General features: G+C 38.0%; 1 protein-coding gene across 4 annotated transcripts in view; it reads left to right on the top strand.

Moving 5' to 3' along the window:
* The window catches only part of Acaca (acetyl-CoA carboxylase alpha), a 267,912-nt gene that overhangs the window by 174,008 nt on the left and 67,926 nt on the right, over positions 1–25,978 (top strand). For all 4 annotated transcript variants that reach the window (XM_013118312.3, XM_040749367.1, XM_013118317.3 and 1 more), the window contains 4 exons: positions 246–401; positions 3,530–3,733; positions 8,465–8,620; positions 10,420–10,566. In XM_013118312.3, coding sequence (XP_012973766.2) covers positions 246–401; positions 3,530–3,733; positions 8,465–8,620; positions 10,420–10,566 — 663 coding nt within the window. The remainder of the gene's footprint in view (positions 1–245; positions 402–3,529; positions 3,734–8,464; positions 8,621–10,419; positions 10,567–25,978) is intronic.

Genomic DNA, 25,978 nt, shown 5'->3' on the forward strand with positions numbered 1-25,978 from the left:
GCTTACAGTTTCAGCTACACTGGCTGGTCAGTGAACACTTGGATTCACTTGTCTCCATTCCCTACTTCTCCCTGGTGCTGGGATTATAGAGGCCAGGCACCACTCCAGCTTTTTCATGAACCCTGGAGATCTAAACTTCAGTCCTTGTGCTTTCCCAGCAAGCACTTTGCCCACTGAGCCACTTCCCCAGTCCCTCTTTATTGCTTTTAAAGCACATTAATCGTGGTGATTTTCTTCCCATAAAGGAAGCTTCTTTTGAATATCTACAAAATGAAGGGGAGCGACTGCTCCTGGAAGCCATGGATGAATTGGAAGTTGCTTTTAATAATACAAATGTCCGCACTGATTGTAACCACATCTTCCTCAACTTTGTGCCCACAGTCATCATGGACCCATCAAAGGTACCTTTCTCACCGTTTCTCTGTCAGTCCCCACAGAGAGACTCATTTGTATGTTGCTCCCTTGGATTTGGAAACAGGTGTTCATGTTACAAAGTTGACTTGTTAATTTTTTTAAAGTTACAGGCTACTTGTAAGGCCAAGTTTCATGGGACAGTCTGAAAATTGCTTTATTTAGCCATTAAAAATAGTTCTGAAGGGCTGGAGAGATGGCTCAGTAGTTAAGAGCACGCACTGCTTTTCCAGAGGTCCTGCGTTCAATTCCCAGCAACCACATGATGGCTCAAAACCATCTGCATGCCATCACACTGTATACATAATAAATAAATAAATAAATAAATCTTTTTTTTTAACTCTTCAAAACTGAAGGTGCTATGCTACTTATTTGCTTTAATAAGAACTTCTCCATTGATACTAGTTTTATATTTGTTGTGTGGTCCTATTTTATATGGTCCCCTAGGATTCCTCATCCAAAGTAATTAATTTTGCTATTATTAGACATTTTGGCTACATTATTGCCTTTGCATTAAATGCTACTTATGAGTGGCCTTGCTTAGAAGCAACAGTGTTTGAAAATGTCTACCCTATTTCTCCACAGTGAGAGAATTTGACTGTAAGGAATTTCATGTGACATATCTGGTTTTTGCCTTTGAGGCTCTGTTCAAAACTGTGTTCTGTACAATTTAACGGAGGAAAAGAAGATGATTCTGTACTTAGCTTTTCTTCTAGGTGGAATAAAAGCAAGTGGCTTTATTCCTGATCTTTCTGCCTTTCTCCTGTGTTGCTGTGCATTTGGACAGGACAGTCAATCAGTATCTGCCTTTCTCTACATCAGTTGTAGTCATGAACGTTTGCTGCTTCTTTTTTTTTTTTTTTTTTTTTTTTTTGGTTTTACGAGACAGGGTTTCTCTGTATTGTTTTAGAGGCTGTCGGTCCAGCCTAGCCTGGAACTCACAGAGATCTGCCTGCCTCTGCCTCCCAAGTGCTGGGATTAAAGACGTGCGCCACCACCGCCCGGCTTTTTTTAATTTTTTAATTTTTTTGCTGCTTCTTTTTTAAGACATCATCAAATGTTCCTCAAGCTAGCCTGGAACTTCCTGTGTAACTGAGAATGATCTTGAGTTTCTGATCCTCCTCCCTCAACCTTCTAAATGCTGGATTATACAATGCTGGGTTGTATAATGGTGGATTAGGTTGTGCTGGGTTATACAGTGTTAGGCTATACAGTGCTGGGGATCAAACCCAGTGCTTTATACATGCTATCCAATCATTCTGCCATCTTAACTGTATCCCCATGTCTGATTTTACCCTTTCAGCTTAGTACCCAAGACCTAAGAAAGTTTCCTGCTGCTTTTCCTTAAAACCCTAAGCAAATGGTGGGATAATTGTGTCTGTTTGGAAAGATGTTTTTTGAGTCTCAATTTGTATCATCTGATACAGTAAGATTTCACTTCAGCACCAATAAAGCCAGAAGTCTTACACCAGGACTAGGATATTGTGCTTTTTTAAATTGGTCTTTTGTCTTTGAGTAATTTCATTTTAAAACATCCAGGCTCTATGCCCCTACTCTTAGTACTCAGACTGCCTTGCTGGTCATAGATCACTGTTGTTTCCTGCATACACAGATGTTGGCTTTTATCCTCTCAAAAAAAGAATGGATAAACATCTATTGGCTAGCAAGCACATCGTATGAATGGGAAACTTATCTACTTGAAACTTATCCTAAGTTAAAGTTCTATGATACAGAAACAAAATTCATGCAGGATGATACCTGCTACTGGAAAACCATAATTGGGGCATGTAAGGTAATTTCAAGGCTTTCTGTCTAGAAGCTGAGACAACACTTTAGAAAGACACTTCAGAATAATCTGGGTACTTGTAGCCCTATTGGAAACAGTTAATGCTTTAGCATGTTAGTAGCAAAGCCATTTATGCATTTACTTACTTGGTGAGACTTGGTTCTCTCCTTATACCATGTGGGTTCCAAGGATCTTTAAGTTCTCAGGCTTGGTGGCAAGTACCCACTAAACCACCTTGCCAACCCACAAAGTCACTTTGAAGGATATCCAGTAAAACTAAGTTTTTGAACATTGAAAACTATGAGTACCATGCTGTCTCTGTAAAAAGCTTCAGGGAAATGAGGTAATATCTTATCTTCGTAAATCCTAGTTGGACTTGGCAGTGACCAAACTTTAGAGCACTAATGTTTAGAGGGAATGTTCTGGTACAACCTACAAATTGCCTTTCTTTAATTTGTGCAATTTACTAAGAGACATACATTATCAAGTTTAATAAAATTTTGTGGAAAAAAAGCTCATGGTGGTAATTGCTATGTTGATTTAAGGTCCTGTAAGTGCAATGAAACATAGTTACCATGCATAGAAATGCTACTTAATAGCTATTTAACCAGGGATTTTATTCTTATTTGGGGCTTTCTCTTAAATCCCCTGGCTTTTAATTTTAGATATTGCAGATCTTTGATATAGAGTATGAATATAATTGGGAAAGGGGAAGGAGTTGTACAGATTTGGGGGTTGTAGTCAAAGAAAACCACTCAAATACCAAACCAGCATGAAATTGTTTCTAACTTGTTCCATGCAAGAGTAAGTTGAGGCGTGTCCTAGTTTCTTTCTCCTGGTGTGATAAAAAAATACAACCAAAATGTAGGGAAGCAAATGGTTTATTTCAGCTTCTAATTTCAGATCAGAGACCATAATTGAAGAAAGTCAAGACAGGAACTTAAGGTAGGAACCTAGAGGAGACACCATGGAGGAAGGCTGCTTACTAGCTCATACTCCGTTAACTTTCTTATTATATACAGCCCAACTCACCCACCTAGGTATAGTGCTGCCTACGGTGGCCTGGACCCTCCTAATCTATCAAGACAGTCTAAACAAGGCAATCCTTCAGCCGAGGTTTCCGTCTTTCCAGGTGATTGTGTTGTGTCAGATTGACTATAAAAACCAACAGGGACAGGGAGAATAAACTGTATGAGTTCTCTTTGTAAGGTGTATGCGTGGTACATATCTCCATAAACCATCATCTTTTCCAATCCTCTTTTTGCAAAAATGTTCAAACAAATCTTAGTTACAAAGTATTTTGGTTTTACACTGGTATTGTATCTTTGTCAGATTGAAGAATCTGTGCGAAGCATGGTAATGCGCTATGGAAGTCGGCTGTGGAAATTGCGCGTCCTCCAGGCAGAACTGAAAATCAACATTCGCCTGACAACAACTGGAAAAGCAATTCCCATCCGCCTCTTCCTGACAAACGAGTCTGGCTATTACTTGGACATCAGCCTGTATAAGGAAGTGACTGACTCCAGGACAGCACAGGTACAGTAGTCAAATAGACTCCTCCAAGGTTTCATTTGGTCCAACATATAAAATGACCCAAAATCCCATGGTTTACCCTTTGCATTTGGAAATGTCTTTGTGCCTCTTGATCAAGCATATTAAGAAACCTTATTGTCAAATATTGGATGAGCAATAACAGGCCAGCTGAACCAATTCCATAGGTAATTGTGCAGTTCAGATGTTCGTTGTTTCCAGGGAGCTCTGGTGCTAAGTAATCTAGACTTCTTGGTCTAATTTGTTTTCCTGTTCTCAGTGCAACCTTTAAAGGGGGGAAGTTTGAGCATAGTATCACATCAGGAGCAGAGCCAAGCAGTGTCTTCTTCATACTTGTACACTCCTTATTCCATTCCTTCATGGAGTTCAGAGTGCTGTATCCCTATACATGAACAAAGTGACAAACTATAACTCATTTTCCAATGGAAAATAATTTGGGAATGTAGAAATGCAAAATGAATAATAATTCTGATTCTATGATGACAGCACATTCTATTTTAATTGGCTTGCCACCTTAGTTTCTAAACATTTGGGCTATTTTCAGTGGTATGGGAACATCTTCAGAGGTAGTATGTTATTTTAGGGCTTCGGTGTATACTTGAAAGGTGTACTCTTGATAAAGGGTAGACTTGGACCAGAATTCACAAACATGGGTTATACACTGTTTTGTGCATTTGGTCCTGGGAAGAGATTAATGGAAGTAGAAAAAGACTTTTTGTTTTGTTTTGTCTTTTTTGAGACAGGGTTTCTCTGTATTGTTTTGGAGGCTGTCCTGGAACTTACTCTGTAGACTAGGCTGGCCTCGAATTCACAGAGATATGCCTGCCTCTGCCTCCTGAGTGCTGGGATTAAAGGCATGCGCCACCAACGCGCAGTGGAAAAGACATTTTTTGTCTGTGTTTTGGAGATGAATTTTTTTAAATCCTAGTTTAGGCTGTTCTCTTAGTGACCTTTTATTTTGTTCTTTGCTCCTCAGTTAGATGATCAAAGAAATCTATCCTTTAAGAAGCAAGCAGTTAGAACAGCATGCACAGAGCACAAGGGTGAGCAAGAAAAAGAGTGCTCAATAATTTTTGCCGCATGTGATGTTTTTCAGGACAACCTTAAGGACATTTCCAGTCAGGGCTTTCCATGGTTAGGGATGCTTTTAATTAACTTCTACAATGGCTTCAAGGCAGGCCTATTCTTCTGTAAAATAAGAGAGCCACTTGAGATTTTAATGTTTTTGATAAATGTTTTTTCTTCATAACTTTATTCTTTTTTCCATTTCTTTTATTAGAAAGCTCTTAGATTTCCCTGATGCTGGTTAGTGGTGACACGGGTGCATGAAAGGCACAGGTTCTTTCAGCAGAGATTTAGTATTTCACCTGGCACAAAATAAACACTTAATAGGCATCTGCAAGAGTGAATAAGCTACCCTCGACCTGAAGGGGACCAGCATATTTAAAAAGCCCTGGAGGTTGCTGAGTCTTGCTGCAGTGTAGAAGCTAGGTTGTAAGCAATGTTAGATATGGGAACTGACCATAGAGCAGCCTCAGCCAGTTCCCATGCACCAGTGCCTACTTGGTGCTTATCACTGGACTCTTTCCTTAGTGAATCATAGGAAATTGAGATACTACAGAACCATGTTTATCATCTCTTCATTTGCTTATGTAATATTTACTGACTACATATAGTTTGCCAGGAGCTATGTATACAAAGCAGTTCCTCCTTAGGAAATGTATGTCAATGGGAAAAGACAGATGAGTAATTGATGCTTCTATGATATAAGAGACATCATAAAGTGAAATATGTACAGGACTCTAAGGATACCCACTGTGTAGATCAGAGAAGGTTCTTCAAGAGAAGTCCTGCCTTCAGTGGGAGGTATAAATAAAACCTGTTCATGTTTTTAAACTTGTAAAACATGACCTCTACCAACTTTTAATTACCATGTTCATCCTAGAAGAAAATGAAGCTAACATAACTGGTCATCAGTTAGGATCCATTACTACCAACCTCTTGCCCTAGTGCATTGTTTATTGACAATAAGAAGAAAAGTTAACCAGCTGGAGTTTCATTTTCTTTCTGTCTTTCTTCCTTTCTTTTTGTTTTGTTTTATTTTTCAAGACATTGTTTCTCTGTAGCTTTGGAGGCTGCTCTGGAACTCACTCTGTGGACCAGGCTGGCCTAGAAACCACAAGAGATTCGCCTTTCTCTGCCTCCAGAGTGCTGGGATTAAAGGCATGAGCCACTAGCACTGGCCTCTTGTTTCTTATATAGTTTTTGTTTTATAAGCTCTAGTGGACAATGCCAGGCAGTCCAAAGTAAGGAGAAAAGGTTTGGATAGACCAATACTTAAAAGAATTGATTTCCAGTAAGGAAATTAAAGAGAACAGTTTAAAGTCACCCTTAGTAAGTTTATATTTTTATATAGCTTACATGTACAAAAATGGATTCATTTGTTGTATTTGATTTGATCAAGTTTGACAATTGTGTTTGATATGTAACTGTCATCACAGTCATGATAGAAAGCTTCTTAGAGAACTTCTTGTCGCCCTACAAAGTTTTTCATTCTTTTCAGTGAAAGGCAGAGCACCAATTACAGGCTTAGGCAACCACTGATCTGCTTTCTGTTGCTGTAGATTAGTTTTGCCTGTCCTATAGTTGCTTGTAAATGAAATCAGACAATTCAAGCTATTCTGTATCCTACTTGTTTTGTTTAACATAATGTTTTGGAAGCTCATCTATGTTGCAAGGATTATGAGTATACTCCTTTTCATTGTTGAGTAGTATTACATTTTGTAGGTTTACCAAAATGTTTATATCCTTTCAATTATTGGAGTTTTATTTCCAATTTTGGGTTGTTGGAAATGTATCTGTAATGTGCATTTGTAAATTTTTGTCTTTTTGTTTTGTTTTATTTGAGACATGGGGTTCACTATGTTGCTCAGGCTGTCCTAGAACTCACTCTGTAGACCAAAGTGGGCTTAAATTCAAGGAGATACTCTTGCCTTTGCCTTCTAAGAACTGGGATTAAAGTCATCTGCCACCATGCCCAGATATTATTTGCAAATCTTTATATAGATAATTTTTTTATTTTTCCTGAGTTATACATAGGAGTCTAATTGCTGGTTAATAGTATTTTTAACATTGTAAGAAACTGACAAGGCTTGTTGTCAGGTATCTTTACTGACTGAGTTGTCTCACAGTCTTAAATCTGATGCTTTTATTACTTTTTCTTACTCTGATTCAGTCTTTGTCCCAAATCCAGTTTTCTTATACTGTATCCTTGCCAAAACACTTGAAATCTGCTAAAAGTATGACTAGTTCTTTTACTGCCATGGTGTTGCTGCTGCTATCTCCCATATAGTAACTTTCCCCCTGGTCTTTTAGAAGAGAGTTGAGCTGGAGTTTCCACTCTAGGACCTTTAATTAGCCTAGGGCATGTTTTGTCCAGAATAAGACCTAATTGACAAGTCACCAGAGCACTCTTATTCTTCTGAGCTAAAATGCTAAGGATTCACTTAGCTGGATGACCTTCAGGTTTAGGACAATACTTAATTCCATTCTATGCATATATATCAAATCCACTGATCTTTTCATTAATGGTACACTTGTGCTTATATTTTAGGTCCAAACAGATATATGAATATATATATACTTTTTCATTCCAATCTCCATTTGTATTCAGTGTGTTGGGAATCTATATTTTATGTGTTCATACATAAAGTGCCTAGTTTAGTGTTATACAACCTCTGAGCACTCAATAAATATTAATTGAATTGAAATAATGACACCCCTTATAAATATTCATGAGCAAATAAAACTAGCTAAATATATGGAGTATGAAGTGCTCTTCAAGAAATATTTGAGTTAAAAATGATTAAAAACTGGTGTGGTGGTTTCACTATGTGACAATCCAGCAATTGCAGGAATTCACTAGTTACAGATAGTATACTATAGAGAAATATATATTTAATATGTAATTTAATAAGATATAGTGATTTTTATCCTAGGCTATGTCTTATGAGCTAACAAGAATTAATTAGGTGAGTGGATGAAATTTACTTACTCTGGTAAAAATATTTGAAGCATTTGTGTGGCTAATAATACTACAAAACACCTTCTAATCAAGGGGCTAACACATTATCAAGTGCTAGAACCTTGATCTGGCTCAAGAATAAGAATTACCTCTAGTATAGCTGTTTTGGGTTGTTTGGTTTTTTGAGACAGGGTTTCTCTGTAGCTTTGGAGGCTGTCCTGGAACTAGCTCTTACCAGACTGGTCTCGAACTAACAGAGATCTGCCTGCCACTGCCTCCCTAGTGCTGGGATTCTTTAAGGCGTGTGCCACCACCACCTGGCTAGTATAGCTGTTTCTTGACTTAAATACTACAACTTTTCTGTCTAGTTAGCTGACATGCTTCATTTTTTAGTATCAGTGATTCAAGTCACTTTAGAAGGCATATGCCATCACTTTGTCTCTGAGATGTGAAATTTATGCTGGGCCTTCTTGTTGATCTCACCTAATCCCAAACTAAGCTCAGCCTAGTATATATGCCTGGTTGGCTATACATCACTATTTTAGAGTCAGTTAACTGGCAGAGAATATACAGTGTCATGAGGCATATCTCTACCATTAAACACAAATAACATTGTGAAACAATACTATAGATAGTAATTTCATTTTCCGTCTGTCTCTTAACTGTCTATGCATTCTGTTTTTTCCCCACAGATCATGTTTCAGGCATATGGAGATAAGCAGGGCCCACTGCATGGAATGTTAATCAATACTCCATATGTGACCAAAGACCTTCTTCAGTCAAAGAGGTTTCAGGCTCAGTCCTTAGGAACAACGTATATATATGATATCCCAGAGATGTTTCGACAGGTAAAGGTGGCTAATGGGTGGGAGTTCTAAGGAAATGAGATTGTCCTGAATGTCCACCAGGTCCAGCTTTCCCTAGAGAAGGGGATTCTCAGGGGTAGGAAGTATCTTGACACTGTTCTAATTTCTGTCTTGTTGATGGTTTAGTTTCTAACTCAGGTGCTGCATGAAGAGTGGTGAGAAGAGATGTATAAAGTAGAAGAGAGTAAACCCATGCCATGTGATATATTTATAAAGACCTGTATGAGGACATGTATTAAGTCTGTGTTCAAATTAGAGATTTTAATAAGGAGAAAGGGAATGAGTTTTCATTTTCCTACTTTTCATGATGGTTCCTTAGCCTAAGCCAAGATGAGAGAGTCATTATAGGTAACATAGACAAATGGGTATCACCACTATATATATAGTTTAAGGTATAGCCTCTTTGTAGATCTACTATAATTGAATAAAAACCTAGCATGAAAAAAGTAAGACATTATGAAGTTCTTCCCCTATATGGAAATAAACTCCTTGATCTTTATGATGGCAAACCCTTCTATACTGCAGATTTTTCCCATCAAAAATAGGGAGGTATATCACAAGCAGAGAATACAACAGGTAAAGAATAAAGCATCATAGAATATGGGATTTTTAAAAAAAATCTTTGATGTAGAATTTTTCAAGTTTCTTAGTCAGTACTATCAATATTATCACATTTGAAACTTAATGTAATATTTGCCTTTGGACTTGTTTAATAGTCTGTGATTCTTGTAGTATTCACAAAACAAGTTATCTTTATGTAACCATTTATTTATACCATCTTATCTCAGAACACACTAACTTTCATGCATTACCTCCATTTTATGGTGTTATTACCCTGACAACTGGGTGTGGTATGATTCTCAGTGTCAGTGCTATGTAAGTTGTCTTGTAATTGACAAGGGACAGAGCTAGGACACATAGTGTGTGTGAGTAATTTGTGCTTTAGCTGTTTAAGACAAGCAAGCACAGAGCTTCATGAACAAGTTGATTTATTTATATAAGAAGTAGGAAATGGAAATCATCAATGTTTTTACAAATGCATGGGTATGTCTGTGTTCTCAAATTTGATATTTAATTGATCTTATATACATCTCAGCTAATTCCTGTGAGGGGTGTGGCTATTGCTGTGAAAAGTAGTAAAGGAATCTTCTCTTAACCTATAGTAGAAACCTAATCCTGGCTTTCTTGGATTTGATTGTTGTAGCAGAATGTCCTATCTGCTTTTTTTGAAAATCTTCTACTGCCAAGTTTCCCTAAGATCCTTACCCTCCCACATACAAATACATAAACTTTTAAGAAAAGATGGTGTCATTTATTTGGTTTGTTTTGCTTGAGACAGGGTCTCACTGTAGCTTTGGCTGGCCTAGACCTCATTAGAGATGAACCTGCCTCAGCTTCCCAGTGCTGAGGAGGCGATTAAAGACATGAGTCACCACATTGGACTGATGCGTTTATTTGAATTTGTTATTTTACTCTCACTGGGATGATATTAGGGCTTTTGTATGTCTTAATGCTCCGTGCTATTTCATAATTATTCAGTAGTTTGACTGTATTGGGGAAGTACCTGACTTTTGACATTACTGAAAATGCTGTAAAAATGACTACAAGTATATGTTTGCTAGGAATGAAGGTTGGAGCATTTAAGTCTAAGGCTCACACTTTCCTAGAACTCTTGGAAAAGAAAGTAGAGTCAGAGTGACCGAATCTGACTGATTTTTTTTCCATGTTGAAATGTTAATTGTCACTGATAAGTCAATTTTCTTTCTTCCTTCTTCCATTAGTCACTCATCAAACTCTGGGAATCTATGTCCACTCAAGCATTCCTTCCCTCGCCCCCTCTGCCTTCAGACATGCTGACGTACACTGAGCTGGTGTTGGATGATCAAGGCCAGCTGGTCCATATGAACAGGCTTCCAGGAGGAAATGAGGCAAGTAGATAATAATTCTCCCTTTTTGTCTCTGTGTCCACTAGTACTAGCCTTCCATGAGAGCTGTCATTACATGGTAGGAGTTAAAACTCAAGTGACAGAGTCAGGACAGCATTCTTGGTCAGTTTGCTCATTGAGAGAATGGACCAAACCAAGAAATTACTATGAATTTTTTTTAGGTGAAATAATGGTATTACTCCGGGTGTTGGTAGCACATGCCTTTAATCCCAGCATTTGGGAGGCAGAGGCAGGTGGATCTCTGTGAGTTTGAGGCCAGCCTGGTGTACAGAGTGAGTTCCAGGACAGCCTCCAAAGCCACAGAGAAACCCTGTCTCGAAAAACAAAAACAAAACAAAAAACAAACAGAAAAACCAAATAATGGAATTGCAATTTTGCTTTTTGAAAAGGAATATTATTTTCTGATGGGCATACATACTAATACAACATCTTTACAGTTCAAAGGTCTAATGTCTAGAATTTGCTTCAAAATAGAGATGTAGGTCAGATTTTAAGTGGAGCAAGATTCATGAGTTCATAATTGAAGATACATGATACTAGATTATTGTCCTTTTTTATTAAGTTTGGTATTTTGATATTTTTTAAAATTTTATTATTTATTAATTATTAAGTATACAGTGTTATGCCTGCACACCAGAAGAGGGCACCAGATCTGGTTACAGATGGTTGTGAGCCACCATGTGGTTGCTGGGAATTGAACTCAGGACCTCTGGAATCGCAGCCAATGCTCTTAACCTCTGTGCCATCTCTCCAGCCCGAATTTTGAGATTTTTAGGTATTCTTTTTTATATTGGATTTGGTGATATTGTATGATAAAGAAATTCTTCCTAAAGGTCTCAGTGATAGCCAACAGTTTAAAAAACAAAACAAAAAGTCATTTAGTCATTCATTCATTTATTTGTTTTGCAATAATGTATCACTCACTACTCAAGCCTGTATGGCCTTGAACTCACAACATTAACCAGGCTGACTTTAAACTCACAGAGACCCTCCTGGCTCTGCCTTCTGAATGCTGGTTTAGGGAAGTGTGCCACCACACCTGCCTGATTCTGGTAGTTATTAAAACCTTATACTTAGCCGGGCAGTGGTGGCGCACGCCTTTAATCCCAGCACACGGGAGGCAGAGGCAAGCGGATCTCTGTGAGTTCGAGGCCGGGCTGGACCAGCAGCCTCCAAAACAATACAGAGAAACCCTGTCTTGTAAAACCAAAAAAAATAAAACCTTAAACTTGGGGGGAGAGGAACTAGCAAGACTAGGGGAGGGGGCTATGATCAAAATATATTTATATTTTAAAATAGTTTAAATGAAAAATATAATAATAAATTATTAACCATTAAGATAATAAGAATTTTTAAAAAAGACATTTTCTATCCGTGTGTTGTGTCACATACCAGCATTTAGAGGCTGAGGCAGGAAAATTAGAAGTTCAAGGTTAACCTAGGCAACATGCATCCCTGTCTTGAAACAAAACAGAACGCATTTTCTAGGATTAATAACCTTTTTCATGTAGTACCATACTAATAATGACATAAATTCTCCTACGTCCCCTCATATTATTTTCCATACAATAAGATCCTTAAAATTTTGACTATACTTCTAAGGTATAATTATAATACTGGTAAAAATATTAACACACCTAAAATATAGCTATTTTTTTTGCAGATTCAGATATAACCCCTGCCTAAACTCATTCCTTAAAATAATGTTTATCTGTGCCAGACTGTGGTGGCTGACACCTTTAATCCCAGCACTTGGGAGACAGAGGCAGGTGGATCTCTGAGTTTGAAGCCAGTCTGGTCTTCAGAGTGAGTTTCAGGATAGATAGAGTCATACAGAGAAACATTGTCTTGAAAAACCAAAAATAAATAGATAATAATAATCTTTATTTTGGTGTTAACATAAGCAAGCTGACTGATTACTATAGATGATATGTGAATTTTTCCCATTGTGTTGAGTATCTTATATTTTAGTTCTTTGGGAAAAGGGTCTCTCTTCGTAACTCTGGCTGTCCTAGAACTCACTATGTGCCACCAAGCCCAGGTCCAGTATCCTTTTCAAAAATATTTGTTCTGTGTGCAATGTATATGACTGTTGAGTGCCACAGTATAAGCTGCAAGAGCAGATGATGTAGCATTAGGGTGGACAATCACTGGACCAGATGGAGAGGCTTAGAGTTTTAGGAGTTCTTTCAAGATGATGGGGTGTAGGTGGCAGGTGTTGCCAAATGAGAATGCATATGCATCACCACACAAAGTTGAAGCAGAGTTCTGTACCTACTGTATGGCTTCTGCTTGTAAGCCCCTCAGCAGAAAAGAAAAGCTTTGTTGTGCTAGTCTGTAATTTTGATTCATTGAATAGTTGTTGAGGAATAGAAAGCAGTCTTGTGAACATGAGGCTGAGAGTAAAATGGTTTTAACTAATGTAATTAAAACACAAAATGGTGTGGGTTTTTTGTTGTTGTTGTTGTTGTTTTCCTTTTTGCCACATGAAAACTAGCTGCATTGCTGTGTGAAACCTCTTGCCATGATCTTTCTTCTCCTGTTTTCTCTGTCCTCATTCTGTGTTTGAGTGAATGGAGACTGAGGGAATAGTGAAGTCCCAAAGGGACAGAGCTCTGTTCTTGCTGAAATTACAAGCACAGAGCTGCCTGGGCATGAACATGTAGTGTTTACTCTGCCAGTATGAATACAAATAGTCTTATTATACGGAACTCTGTACCCAAAGACCACACACACACACACACACACACACACACACACACACACACACACGAACAAAAAAAAATTAAAGGCCTTTTTTTTTTTAACTCCTTTAAGACCTAACAAACCTAAGTGTATAAGGAGTGGCTACTCAGTGAGTGGCAGTCTATAGTCGTGACCATGAGTTTTCTTTTGCCCAATCCTAATAGTTGTGAAACCAGAAAGAACAGCATTTGTGGAAATGACAGTTAGACTTTTCACATTATTCTCCCTTTCTCTTTCTAAGTTTTATATTTTCTTTGTTCTCTTTTCCTTTTCTTCAAATGATTGACTAGGATTGAGCCTGCATGCTAGCTTGCTGTTTCTGAGCCTAAGAGTTCAGGAAGAGTGAGGCTGATAGTCTTTTGTGAACAATCAATAACTGACGCCCAGGATGGCTGGTGAGTCACTGACCTTAACTAGGTTATGGATACTGCACGATAGGAATGAGGTTAAGGTATAAGAATCAAGCTCTGCTACCAATAGCTTGGACATACAATGGAATGTGTCCATCGAGAGAAACTAACCCTCCATCTAAGGATGGAGTTTCATCGTTCTACTCTGAGGGACAGCTGTATATAAGAGATGACGAGGTGTCAGTAGGATGTATTTCCTCATGGTGAGACCAGTTTTATCAGGGCATGTTGGCTCTCTACTACAGTTTAATTTTCTTTGGCCAAAGTGACAAGTTTGTCATGAGCCCAGCACTCTACATATTACCTGAAGACTGGTGTGAGGAGAACAAAGTGAGCTCATGCTGATGGGATTTGGAGCAAATCTGTCCTTTGCCAAAGAGAATGGGCATCAGAACAGAGCCTTGAGAAGTGATTTTATTTAAAAAGGAATAAGAAATTGACCTGTTAATGTTCTGAGAACCAAGGCTCAATATAAATGCACTGATGCTACATAGACATTAAATCATCATAATGTGGTGTTCTCCAGAGTGATGGCACTACCAGGTCATCATTGTAGGTGATACTGAATTACCTTCAAGTATTGGAGTTTCTGGGTTTAAAAGCTAGCACATGGATATTAGGAATGAGCGTAAAACATGAAATTCCTGTATAGTTTTTTTTTCCCATGAATTGAGATGCTTCTCCTTACAGGCAGAGACAGAAAATGTGCACTTATCAGAACATTGGTTACCTTGTTGGCTGGCCTTTCTTCTCCCACTTTTTTCCTAGGATGGTAAATTGGTAACATGGTGATAGGACCAGAGCTTGGACTGATTCAGTTCCATTTAGTTTTAGGTAACCTGTTTGCCATTTGAGGAAGAGATTGGCTATTTCAGCAGAGATGTGACCTGCATTTTGAGCATTTGTACCTGTGCTAAAAGCATGAGAAAGAGCTTGTCTGATTCTGTCTTTGCTTACTTTCTTCTTCCTATTTTCCTAGTGTCCCTTTCCCATCAAGAAGGATGTAACTAAGGAAATGCTACCTAATTCCTGGTGAGAAGTATAGGATACTTTTTTCTCATTGTCAGATTTGAATGGCTTGCATTTAATATGAATTTTGAGTGGGCATAAGAACGATGTGGACCAAATCTGTGAACTACATTACTTGCAAATAGCTCTAAAGATGAGTTGCCTGGGATTTTCTTAATAGTTTCAAGTAAAGATGAAAATTGAGGAAAATGTGATTGCAGCACAGACTAACTGATTTCCTTTCTTGCTGCTCTGATGCAGCAGTGATGAACACTGTATGTAAATACATAGCTAGATGAATGTACGCTGCGAAGCTACAGAAAAAACACAGCTATCCATCCAGTCTGCTTTACTGCTTCTCTGTTTTAGAAGAATTGTTTTAATTTTTCTGCTTGTTTGCTAACCTATTTTGATCATTTTGTGGAAGCTGTAATTGCAGATGGGCACATTTTGAGTAACACTTTGCAATCCAGCACAGCTGCTTTTTATACTAAACCCAGTTATTAAAAAGCTCAGTCTAAGATCAAGTGAAAGGCTGTAATGCACTTGACAGAGAACAACTTAACTTTGCATGGTAGGACAAAGGAAAAGCCTGACTCTTATGTGGTTACATTCTTATTTGTTCTGAAGTAAGTCCACTAGTGTTTTATTTCTTTTTTAGTTATTTGAACTCGATCAATAATCTGTAATGATGAAAATGTGATAAAGAGGCAACTCTTACAGAAATTTTATTGCTTATGGAGATCAAGTTCCTATAGCATAGACTTTTAACATTCCTTCCCATCATTTTTGTCATCATAAAAAACTGGAGATGAGAAAACACTGTGTTTAGAAGTAGTTATAATAATGAGGCACCCCAAACAAGAGTGGTAATAAAGACAGACTGCCATCCTAGCATGGCATAAGAATTTTTCCTTTGGTTTCCCCCACCCCCCACCCTGGGAGAAAAGTATATTCTACATTTAATGCATTTGAAGTCACCTCTGCCTAAGCTGTCATGCAAAGGCATTAGCATGGCTCCGAGGCTTCGTTTTTCCAGATGGGCACTAGGTGTCAGGGTTTTTCCTTCCCAGCAGTTTTAACATTCATTCAGACAAGCTTTTTGAATTCCCCTGTTTGAAGCAAACCCACTTGTTTCCTTCATTCCCTTATATTATTTTGTTATTGTTGTTGGCATGGTAGATTTTTTTTCCTAATGTTCCTGTAATGTTCAGTTGGCATTTTAACTCAGGTTGAATCCACATCATGACCTGGCACTTTTTTTTTAAAGAAGAGAATGCTCAAATAGGAAATAAAGTAATATAAATTAAAATTTAAAGACTAGTTGCCAACAACTGATGTCTTTATTTCATTTCTTGTTTATAGTCTCTGGGAAATTGTGGGGAAGTGGATATTAGGAATTCAGCTTTGAAACTACTTAGCCTACATATATCTGTATTTATTGTCATTTAACTGTTTATAGTGTACTATAATCCTTTGTGTGTGTGTGTGTGTGTACGTGTGTACACCATGGCACACAGGTAGGTATCAGATGACTACTTGTGGGAATTGCTTCTTTCCTTTGGCTGTGTGTGTCCCAAGTCTCAAACTCAGGTTAGCAATGTTAGTAGAAAGTGCCTTTACCAGCCGGGCGTTGGTGGCGCACGCCTTTAATCCCAGCACTCGGGAGGCAGAGGCAGGCGGATCTCTGTGAGTTCGAAGCCAGCCTGGTCTACAGAGCGAGTTCCAGGACAGCCTCCAAAGCCACAGAGAAACCCTGTCTCGGAAAAAGCAAAAACAAAAAAACAAAACAAAAAAAAAGTGCCTTTACCTACTGAACTTCTTGACCAGCCTTCTTGAATTTAATTATAAAATTATTTAAACAATATAGAAAAGATATGAGGAAACTTCAGTTACCAACCACTAAGATCCTACCATTGTGACTGTGCTTCTCAATTAAGGCTGTATTTCTTTGCAAGTTTTTGTCATTATTTTATTTTTTGTTTTTTTTGGGACAGCATTTCTTTGTATAATAATTCTGACTATCCTAGAACTCACTTTGTAGACCAGGCTAGCCTCAGACCCTCAGAGATCCACCTGCCTCTGCCTCCTGGGATTAAAGATCTGTACCACCACCACCCAACTTCTTTGAAAGTTTAATTTGAGCATTTAAAGAATGTTTCCCAGCACTCAGGAGGCAGAGGCAGGTGTATTGTAAGTTCCAGGCCATTCTGATCTACATAGTGAGTTCTAGGACAACCAGGAATATATGGAAAGACTCCTCTCAAGAGGGAGAGGGAGAGAGATTATGATGATGATAGGCCTGGCCCTTTCCATACTTACCGAAGAATTGGTTAATCTTCATTTTCAACCTACCTGGTGTAAGACTCACACAGAGAGGTTTATCTCCTAAGGAAATTCCTCCCTGACTATTGTGACCCATTTCCCATGGAATACAGACTTCCATTGATGCTATCTGCTTCCTGACTGCAGACAGTGTTATCCCCCCTCTGCCTCCCCCCCCAGATAAGGTTTCTCTCATAGAGATCCATCTGCCACCACACCTGTCCAGTGTATCCACTCTTGAACCTGAGCTTAAATAATCTCTTAAGTTTACTTTAGCTGGGTATTTGGTCATAGTGATGGAAAAAGTAACCGATACAACTTGGCTTATTATGAACTCAAATTCTCACAATCCTATTATTGTCTAAAACTGCCTGGATAGTGTTTGTGGGCTTGAGTACAAAAATGATTGCTTGTTTATCCTGAACACAGGACCCATGTATTTTTCTGGATTGGAACTATGTTTTTATATATATATATATATATTTTACTCAACCTCAAAATAGCTTCAAGGATGAGAAGTTAATGGAGATAAATTGTATTGTTTTCTTTAATTCTTTTGAAATCAGTTTGTCTTCTTAAATGCTGAATATTAAAATTAAGTCAGTATTGACTTATGAGGTATGTGTTAGAAAAGCAGCTTGTTTAAATTGTGCGGAGCAACAGGTGAGCTCTGGAAGAGCCCTTAGAGAAGCAGAAGACCAGGGCTGGAGGGATAGTTCAGCCACTATAGTCAGGCTCACAACCAAAAATATAAGAAAAGCACAAGACCATGAACTCTGAACTTATTGAGGAATCACAGCCACTGATCTATGCCTGAAGACAGGAGAACATCTTTAAGTACTTGAGATCTACAGTAGAACGGTGTCATAACCAACTACTAGGTACACACAAATACTCCTAATTTGTATTGAGAGAGCCTTATTTTCTGTGAAGGGCTTTAAAGGAAGAAGAAAACACTGACTCCTTCCAAAGGCAACAGATAAAACTCAGTGATAAAGTGCTAGTCTGACATGGAGCAGGCTGTGGGTTCAGCCCCATCCTCAAGGCTTAGCAAGATAGAAAATCTAAATATAGAGAGTATGTATTCCATGGCATGTGTAACAAAATTAAAATAATGAGTGTAGATATATAAAATTGCTATGGTTTCATATATGTAAATATCACAAGGAGAAATTATTCCCTAATACAAGATTACTATTGTACTCTTTGGTTATAGTTTCATATAGTTGAAAATTTTTTCCTATAACAATGATTCTTACCCTCATGTCAGCTTTTAATTAGAAGGGTTGAGGTAGCTTTACATTTTTATATTTAGCATAAAAAACTAAGTTTTCAGTTGTCAAGAAAGTTGTCTTGGAGTTCATGTGATTGTATGACATTAGACAATGAGACATACTGTATCTAACAGATCATATAGCATGGAAAGACATTAACTATTTTCAGTATAGTTTTCACAAACAGGAGAAATTAAGTCAAATACCACATTGCCTTGTGGCTTAAAAATGAATTTTTTAAAAGCTTTTAATATTTTCTGTATTTTGTTATTTTTATTATTGTTCTTTTTGATAGTTTTTAAATAAAAGTATAGTTTTAATATGCTAGATCTCTATTTAAAAGGACAAAAAGTAAATTTTGATGTAAGTACCCAAAAAGAAGCTCAGGTTCAAGTTTATTCTATCCATCATTTTTGTGATGCAATGTCACCACCCATCTCAGCTATAACCATTTAGGATTCTTTAGGATTCTTTGTGTTATTACTCTAGTGCCTTGTAAGTAGTTATCTCCCTAGTATTAGCAGAATTAGAACAATAGCTATTGTAGATTTTAACGTGGGAAGTGACAAACATACCCACCTCAACCACAGCCAGCCTGTGCCTAGATCTATGTGGGAAAGTGTGGTACAGCTGAGCTTAAACTGTGGAGAGAAGAAAGGCAACTAGGGAAAAGACTCCCTTTCTGCTCCCACTGCCCTCAACACCAAACCCTGTCATGTTTTGCTCCTTAGGTTTTCCTTCACATTTTTATGTTGAACTTAATGTTACTGTTTTATGATAACAACAGCAGCTTTGGAAAAATGCCTGTGTGCACTTGTACATTCTAGTCACACTGATAGTACAATTAATGTTGATATCAATTTTGGTGTTAATTTTGGGTCATGATTAGTGTTGACACTGTATGTCAGACTAATGGCATTTATAAATGTTAATATTATCTCCCTTTTTTTGTATCTGTTATAGTAACATTAAACCAGGGTCCTCCCAGGGGGAATAATACATATATGGATAGATAGATAATGCCTTTCTCTATTGCTGGTGTTACTCAGCGAGAAAATGACATCTCAGGGTAGAATCCTAATCACTGTTTGGAGCATCAGAAATAATGATCACCTCTGATCGGAGGTTGTGAATAATTCATTTGGTTTGATTTTCACGTCCTGTCCAGTGATACTTTTCAAACCAAATGTGTTTCTACAGGAAAATAATGGTCCCACTTCTTATGGAAATACCATGGCACAAATCATTTTGCCCACATAAAAACAGTTAAATAAGACTGTTTTTTTTCTGCTTGCTTTCCCCTCCCTATTCCCTCCTCCCTCATTTGAGCATGTTTATTCCAGAATCAAAATGTGACCTGAGAATTATTTTCTTCCTCGGACTTGCATAAGGAAAATAAAAACTTGTTTTTGCTCCTATTTACCTTATTCACTGTAGCTCTTTTGGTCTGCCTCTCCCTTTTACCTTTAGACAATTAATTAGCTTGAATTGCTAACCCTAAGCCTAAGAAACCTGCTTGCTGGAAGTTCTGTTATAAAATATGTATGTATGTATGTATATATGTATGTATGTGTGTGTGTATGTATGTATTTCTGAAATTTGGTATTTTAAAACTTACTTTTAATGATAGGACTACTTAGCTAGTCAGTGCTGTAAAAAGAGGATGCTTGTGCTGCCAGCGCCAAGAACACTACCCAGACAAACAGGCCACAGGCTGCCCTTTGGTTGCTTCTGCAAGCTTTCAGTTCTCTTCAGGCTTCAGCCCTGGAATTCATTTTTACCAGATTTCACCTACATAAAATATGAGAGAGGAAAAGAATTGGAGAAAAAAGAGGACTCAGTGATGACATTTCCCTTGGTGGCTATTCTGTTAATATATAGGGCTGTTTGAGCTTAGGTGAAGTCAGTGAGTGCTACATGCCTAATCACCTCGGCATGCTGTGTATATTCATATAGAACTGCAGTTACTAATATGAAATCTTCATTATGTATATAATATAGACCCACATATATAAAGTAACTGGAGTGAAAAACTTATGGTGTCACAATTAAAAGGGGAAGGGAGAAAATAACTGTCTTTGATGTAGTGCTGAATCCTCTGAGACAAAGCTATTCTTAGAATATTTTGAGGCTTTTCTCCTGACAGTTGTAACCCTGCCCCTTACCCCCCTCTTCAAATCAAGGGCAAGAGGAAGCGTTTTTCAACCTAGTGTTCAATCATCAGACGAAGTGTTTTGCATTCAGAAACCATTTTCGGTATCAAATTCAATTTTGTCAAGTGATTAGTTGAGTTTTGTAGAGAATAATTTAAGAACACAAAGCTGGAAATGGCCATAGTGCTTCTGTACCGAGGAAAGCAGTTGCTGTTTTCCAGCTGATGTCCTTTCAGTGCCTGTGTGTTCCAACTGGATTATTGTGTTAATGTCTTTGCAGCTGTTACAGGCCTGTGTCTGTTGACACTCTGTATTCCTATCCAGGACTGCTGAGAGACATAGGGAAGTAGGGAACTGATGCCTTGCCTGCCTATCAGTACTAACGCCTTTTATGTACATATGTTTGTAAGCTCTTTAGCCCCCTTCAAGATGAAAGGCTCTGTATAAATATAAGCTTTTGATTTTAGTACATGTTTGTAATACATGTGGTACAGTCCTAAATATGTATTTAGCTGATAGGCACTGTTCTTGTCTATTATACAAATATTGACTTTAAAAGTATAAATATGTATTTAACCATCAGACCAGAAAAACACTGAGAAGCGGTTTCTTCTCAGGTAGAGATATTAATATTGTATAAACCTGTGTATACACGTGTTTACATTCTACTACAGCACCACAGAGCACTTCTCTTAAAAACAAAATGATATTCCCAATAGCCTAAGATAGTTCTTTCTGTTTGTTTTGACACAGGCTGTTGCCTTATAACCCTCACTGGCCTGGAACTTAAAGCCATCCTCCTAAAGGTTGGACTTATAGATAGAGGTGTCTTGCAGGGTGACTCAGTCTTCTTGCCTCCCAAGTGCTGGGATTACAGGTGTGTGCCAACACACTCAGCTTCTAAGAATATGACTTCCTAGTCTATCTCCTTAACTACCACATTGTTTTACCTATTACAGTTATATATGTATTTTTTGTGTTCTTTTCTAATTTTGTGCTATATTATACTTTAATGCTATTCATAATTTTCAGAGCCATCACTTTGTTTTTGAGAAAACAAAACAATAAAGAATTCTTTTATTGGCTAAAAATTTCCTCCCTGTCAAAGACCTAAACTCTACACTTCTCTCCTTTTTGACACATCTTCACCCATAATTCTTTTTTTTTTTTGTTTTGTTTTTTGTTCTTTTTTTGAGACAGGGTTTCTCTGTATTGTTTTGGAGGCTGTCCTGGAACTCACTCGGTAGACCAGGCTGGCCTCGAACTCACAGAGATCTGCTTGCCTCTGCTTCCCCAGTGCTGGGATTAAAGGCATGCGCCACCAATGCCCGACCACCCATAATTCTTATACACACTAAATCCCAGTAGAATGTCCTTCTTTGTACTTTCTCCATTCTCTTCTTGATCCATCTGGCAACATCTTAGATGTTTTGACTATCAGGACCATGCACTTAGCAGTTTCATGATTGTAGTGCTATTCAGAATACTAATAGTGAACCAACTATCCAATTTACTTTGCTTCAAAAAAAAAGGTGTGTGTGTGTGTGTGTGTGTGTGTGTGTGTGTGTGTGTGTGTAAGAAAACAGTTATTCCATATAGTACAGGGAGAGAGGTAAGCATAGCAGAAACCCAGACCAGTTTGGAACTTTAAGCTTGTAATCCTCCTGCCTCTACCTTCAGAATGCTGGAATTACAGGTTTGCACTATTTTAAAGTAATTGTAGATTCAGAAAAGTTTCAGAAAAAGTATGGAGAGTTCTTTTTTCATGCATCTTCCTTACACACTTGCATACATGTGTGTGGGCACTGTAGTGTGCACCCTACCACTGAACTATATTCTTTATATTCCCTTGTATTAATATCACATAATCATAGTAGAAATATCAAAATGAAGAAATTGTCATTGCTGCAGTTCTATAAAGTAAACAGGTTTGTTTTGAATTTCAGGAGTTTTTTTTTTCTAATAATCCAATCCATGAAGCACATTGCAGTTAGCGATTAGTGACATTTACGTTTATGCTGTAATATTCACCATCCATATTGTATTCAGCTAAACACAAAAATAATATTCTGAAATATACTTCCATAATTTCTCTAGTAAATAAACAGCATTTCTTTTTCCTGTGAGTCTAACCTTAAAAAAATAATTCACACTAGTTATAAAAATAAATTACTGGCCTGAGGATATAGCTTAGTGGTAGAGTGTGTTCCTAGTATGTGTGGAGCCATGGTTTGATTCCCCGTAACCCCTCCCCCCAAAGTTACTTTGTACCCCAGTTTCCTTATGGCAATAACAGCTACCTTTGTGATATGACAACAGCTACATTAAGAACAAATTGGCAAAGAATGGGCTGGCAAAACCAGCAGAGACAGCTGATCTGAACAGGGGAGAGCTCTTGGACCCCAGACCGACAGGTGGGAGGCCAGCATGGGACTGATCCAGACCCCCTGAATGTGAGAGTCAGTGAGGAGGCCTGGGCAACCTATGGGGCCCTGGGCAGTGGACCAGTGTTTATCCCTGGCATACAAACAGACATCGTGTGTCCATAACACAAAGAGGGATGCTCTCTCAGCCTGGACTCTTAGGGGAGTGCCTGGACCCTGCCCTGAGTAAAATGACAGACTCTATGTGGAAGGAAATGGCTATAGGGTGGGGAGGCTGGGGGGTGGTGGGGGGGTGCGGGAGAGGGAACTGGGATTGACATGTAAAACAAGCTATTTAAAATTAAAATAATAAAAAAATAAAATAAAAAATTTTTAAAGTTGTTTTTTTTTTAAAGACCATTTATGTATGAGGCTCTGTACTACTTTAATGTGTTCTTCCCAACAATCCTTTAAGTACTATTTTGGGGAAAGTGAGGCTTGTCAAAGCTTGTTTTGTTCAAGGTTTTACAACTAGTATGAAACTGACATTTGGACCAAAACATCTTGACTTACTCAATCTCATAATCACTGTCAGTGTTTGTCAACTTATAGTGCAGTGCAGCATGTAGTAGGTAATCATTTGACAATAGCTGTTATTCTTACCTTATAGGTTCACTTAGTGATACTTAGTACTATTTATAATCTTTTGATATTGGTTATGATCAGTGTTTTAAACCATATTGTTGACCATTTTCCAAGTATTTCCAACTAGTATTGTTTGTTTGTTTGTTTGTTTTAATGAAATGAGTATTCTGTGAGTGATGGCACATGCATGCAGTATCAGCATTCAAGAGGCTGAGATGGGAGGATTTCCATGAGTTTGAGGACAGCCCTGTGCTACATAATGAGTTCTAGGCCAGCCTGAACTACAAAGTGAAATACTGTCTCCAAAAAAAAAAAAGAAAGAAAGAAAAGAAAAGAAAAAAGTAGTTGGTTCTAAGTGGTATCTGATCTATTATCAAATGAATTCTTTGCATGAAGATCAGAGAATACAGGAATACAGGAGTCACTTTAGGATGGAGACGCTTTAATAAGGAAATAGAGCTGGAATAAAACTTTGAAATAGATAGGATTCAGATTGATTGGGAGGAAAGAAAAGGGCAAGCTTTGTGTATGTTGGATTTAATACAGTCCTGCTTCCAGTAGTTCATCAAACTCAAGGGTGTTCTTTGTCTTTCATGTAGGGACATTGACGTTCAATAAGGTTAAACATATACCAAGGTCACTAAGCTAATAAATGATAGATCCTCGATTTAGATCGAAGTTTGGGTGAATCCAAAGCCTATGTTTACCCTTATATGTCCTACTGTTTGATTAGCAATGAAATCCAAATTTTAATGTTAATTGAACCACAAATGCTTCCTCGTGTGTTCATTATACTAACTCAAACTGAGTATTTTCTCATAAGGATACTTACTATACTGAGACTGGCCTAACACTCTCAATTCTGTTGTGGTAGGAAGTAGGGAATAGGAGCTGATCGGTGAAAGAATGAGTAACATGTAAAGCCAGATGTCATGTTGTGTTCATAATTCCAACTCATAGGAGGCTGAGGCAGGAGTGAGTTCAGTCCAACTTGGATTACATAACTAGTTCCAGATCATCCAAAGCCATATAACATGACCTGCCTTAAAAAACTGAAGAGAGGGGAAAAACTGTTCTTGGTGCTGCTGTGTTGACACCTAAGTAGAAATCAATTTTGCAAGCATAATGACCTGGCCAGTTGCTGAACTGACTGCCCAAGTGGCACAGGAGTCCTTACATAATGAGGAAAGATAAGAGTATTATCTGTCTACCCAGTGCCACACAGTCATAGTGTTTACATTAACACACAAGTGCCGAAATAGATTCTTCAGGACTTGTATATAAACTGGCCTAGGTGACTAAGGTTAATATAGCATAAAATTTGCTGTAAAAACCAATCTTCCTAACTACAAATACACTTACAAGAAAGTAGACATTAAACAGCTTTTCTTTTCTGAAAAACGAAGAGTGGTTTAGCTAAAACTGCACTTGAATGTAGAAAAAAATACTTCTCACCACACATGCATTATAGTTAAGCCTTCTTGTTTTGTTGCTTTTTAAAATCTAAGATTATCCTGATATTTGGGGTTTCTCTGTGCCACATTCAGATGGTAGGCTTCTTTTTCCTTATTTGTCTTTAATGAGCGGATAGAGTAATACCTTGTCTCAGAAAGTGATTGGAATTTTTCTCCTCTATTACATCCATTCTGTATTTGGCCAATGGTATGATATATTACATAGCCTATATTTATCAGTGGGTGTTTCATATATATTTCTTAATGCAGAGAATCACAAATAGCTGTGTAGAAAGCTTCAACCAGCCTGATTACAGTGAATGTGCAATTGGATTGAAGAATGTGTACTCAGAGCTTATGATCGCTGGCCGGGTTGAGTCTGGGTGATGCATGTGACTTTCCAGGGATGCTGCTATTTACATCTGTTAATGGCCCTTCTTGATGGCCAGTTCCCCAATGAGGTGATATGCAGCAGCCTGGGGATGAGGGACCACGACTGCAGATGTGGCTGGGCTCCATTAGGCAGGGCCAGAAATGCTCATCTGGTAGGCCTTGTGTTTGGATATGAGTTGTGGGGGTAGGGAGAAAAGCAGGAGACAGAAAAAAAAAAAGAGGAGAAAAGAATGGAAAGCATTATTTATCCAGGTATATGGGAAACAGACAGGCAGACATGAAAAACTGCAGCTGTAACTGAGGTCTAAGTGAATAGGAAAGAAATGGGACTAGCAAATAAACAAGTAGGATTGAGTAGCTCTCATATAGAAGGGGATTAAAAAGGAGAGGACTGTGAGAGTTTGAGAAGAGACATGTCACCTCTGTCTTTCATGTCTGTATCATTTGTTTGTGTGGCTGGTCAGATGCCACTGAACAGAGATCAGAGATTTACATACATCACAGTGCATCAGGAGATTAGCTCTGTGCCTCCGTTGGTTTTCTGGAGCTGAAGAAAGCAGCAAGAGTTGCTCTCAAAGATACAGTGCTGAGCGATAGTAAATCCTTGCAGAAATGGAAAATACC

Source organism: Mesocricetus auratus, unplaced genomic scaffold, assembly GCF_017639785.1.
Source record: "Mesocricetus auratus isolate SY011 unplaced genomic scaffold, BCM_Maur_2.0 Super-Scaffold_100007, whole genome shotgun sequence".
Taxonomy (NCBI): Eukaryota; Metazoa; Chordata; class Mammalia; order Rodentia; family Cricetidae; genus Mesocricetus; species Mesocricetus auratus.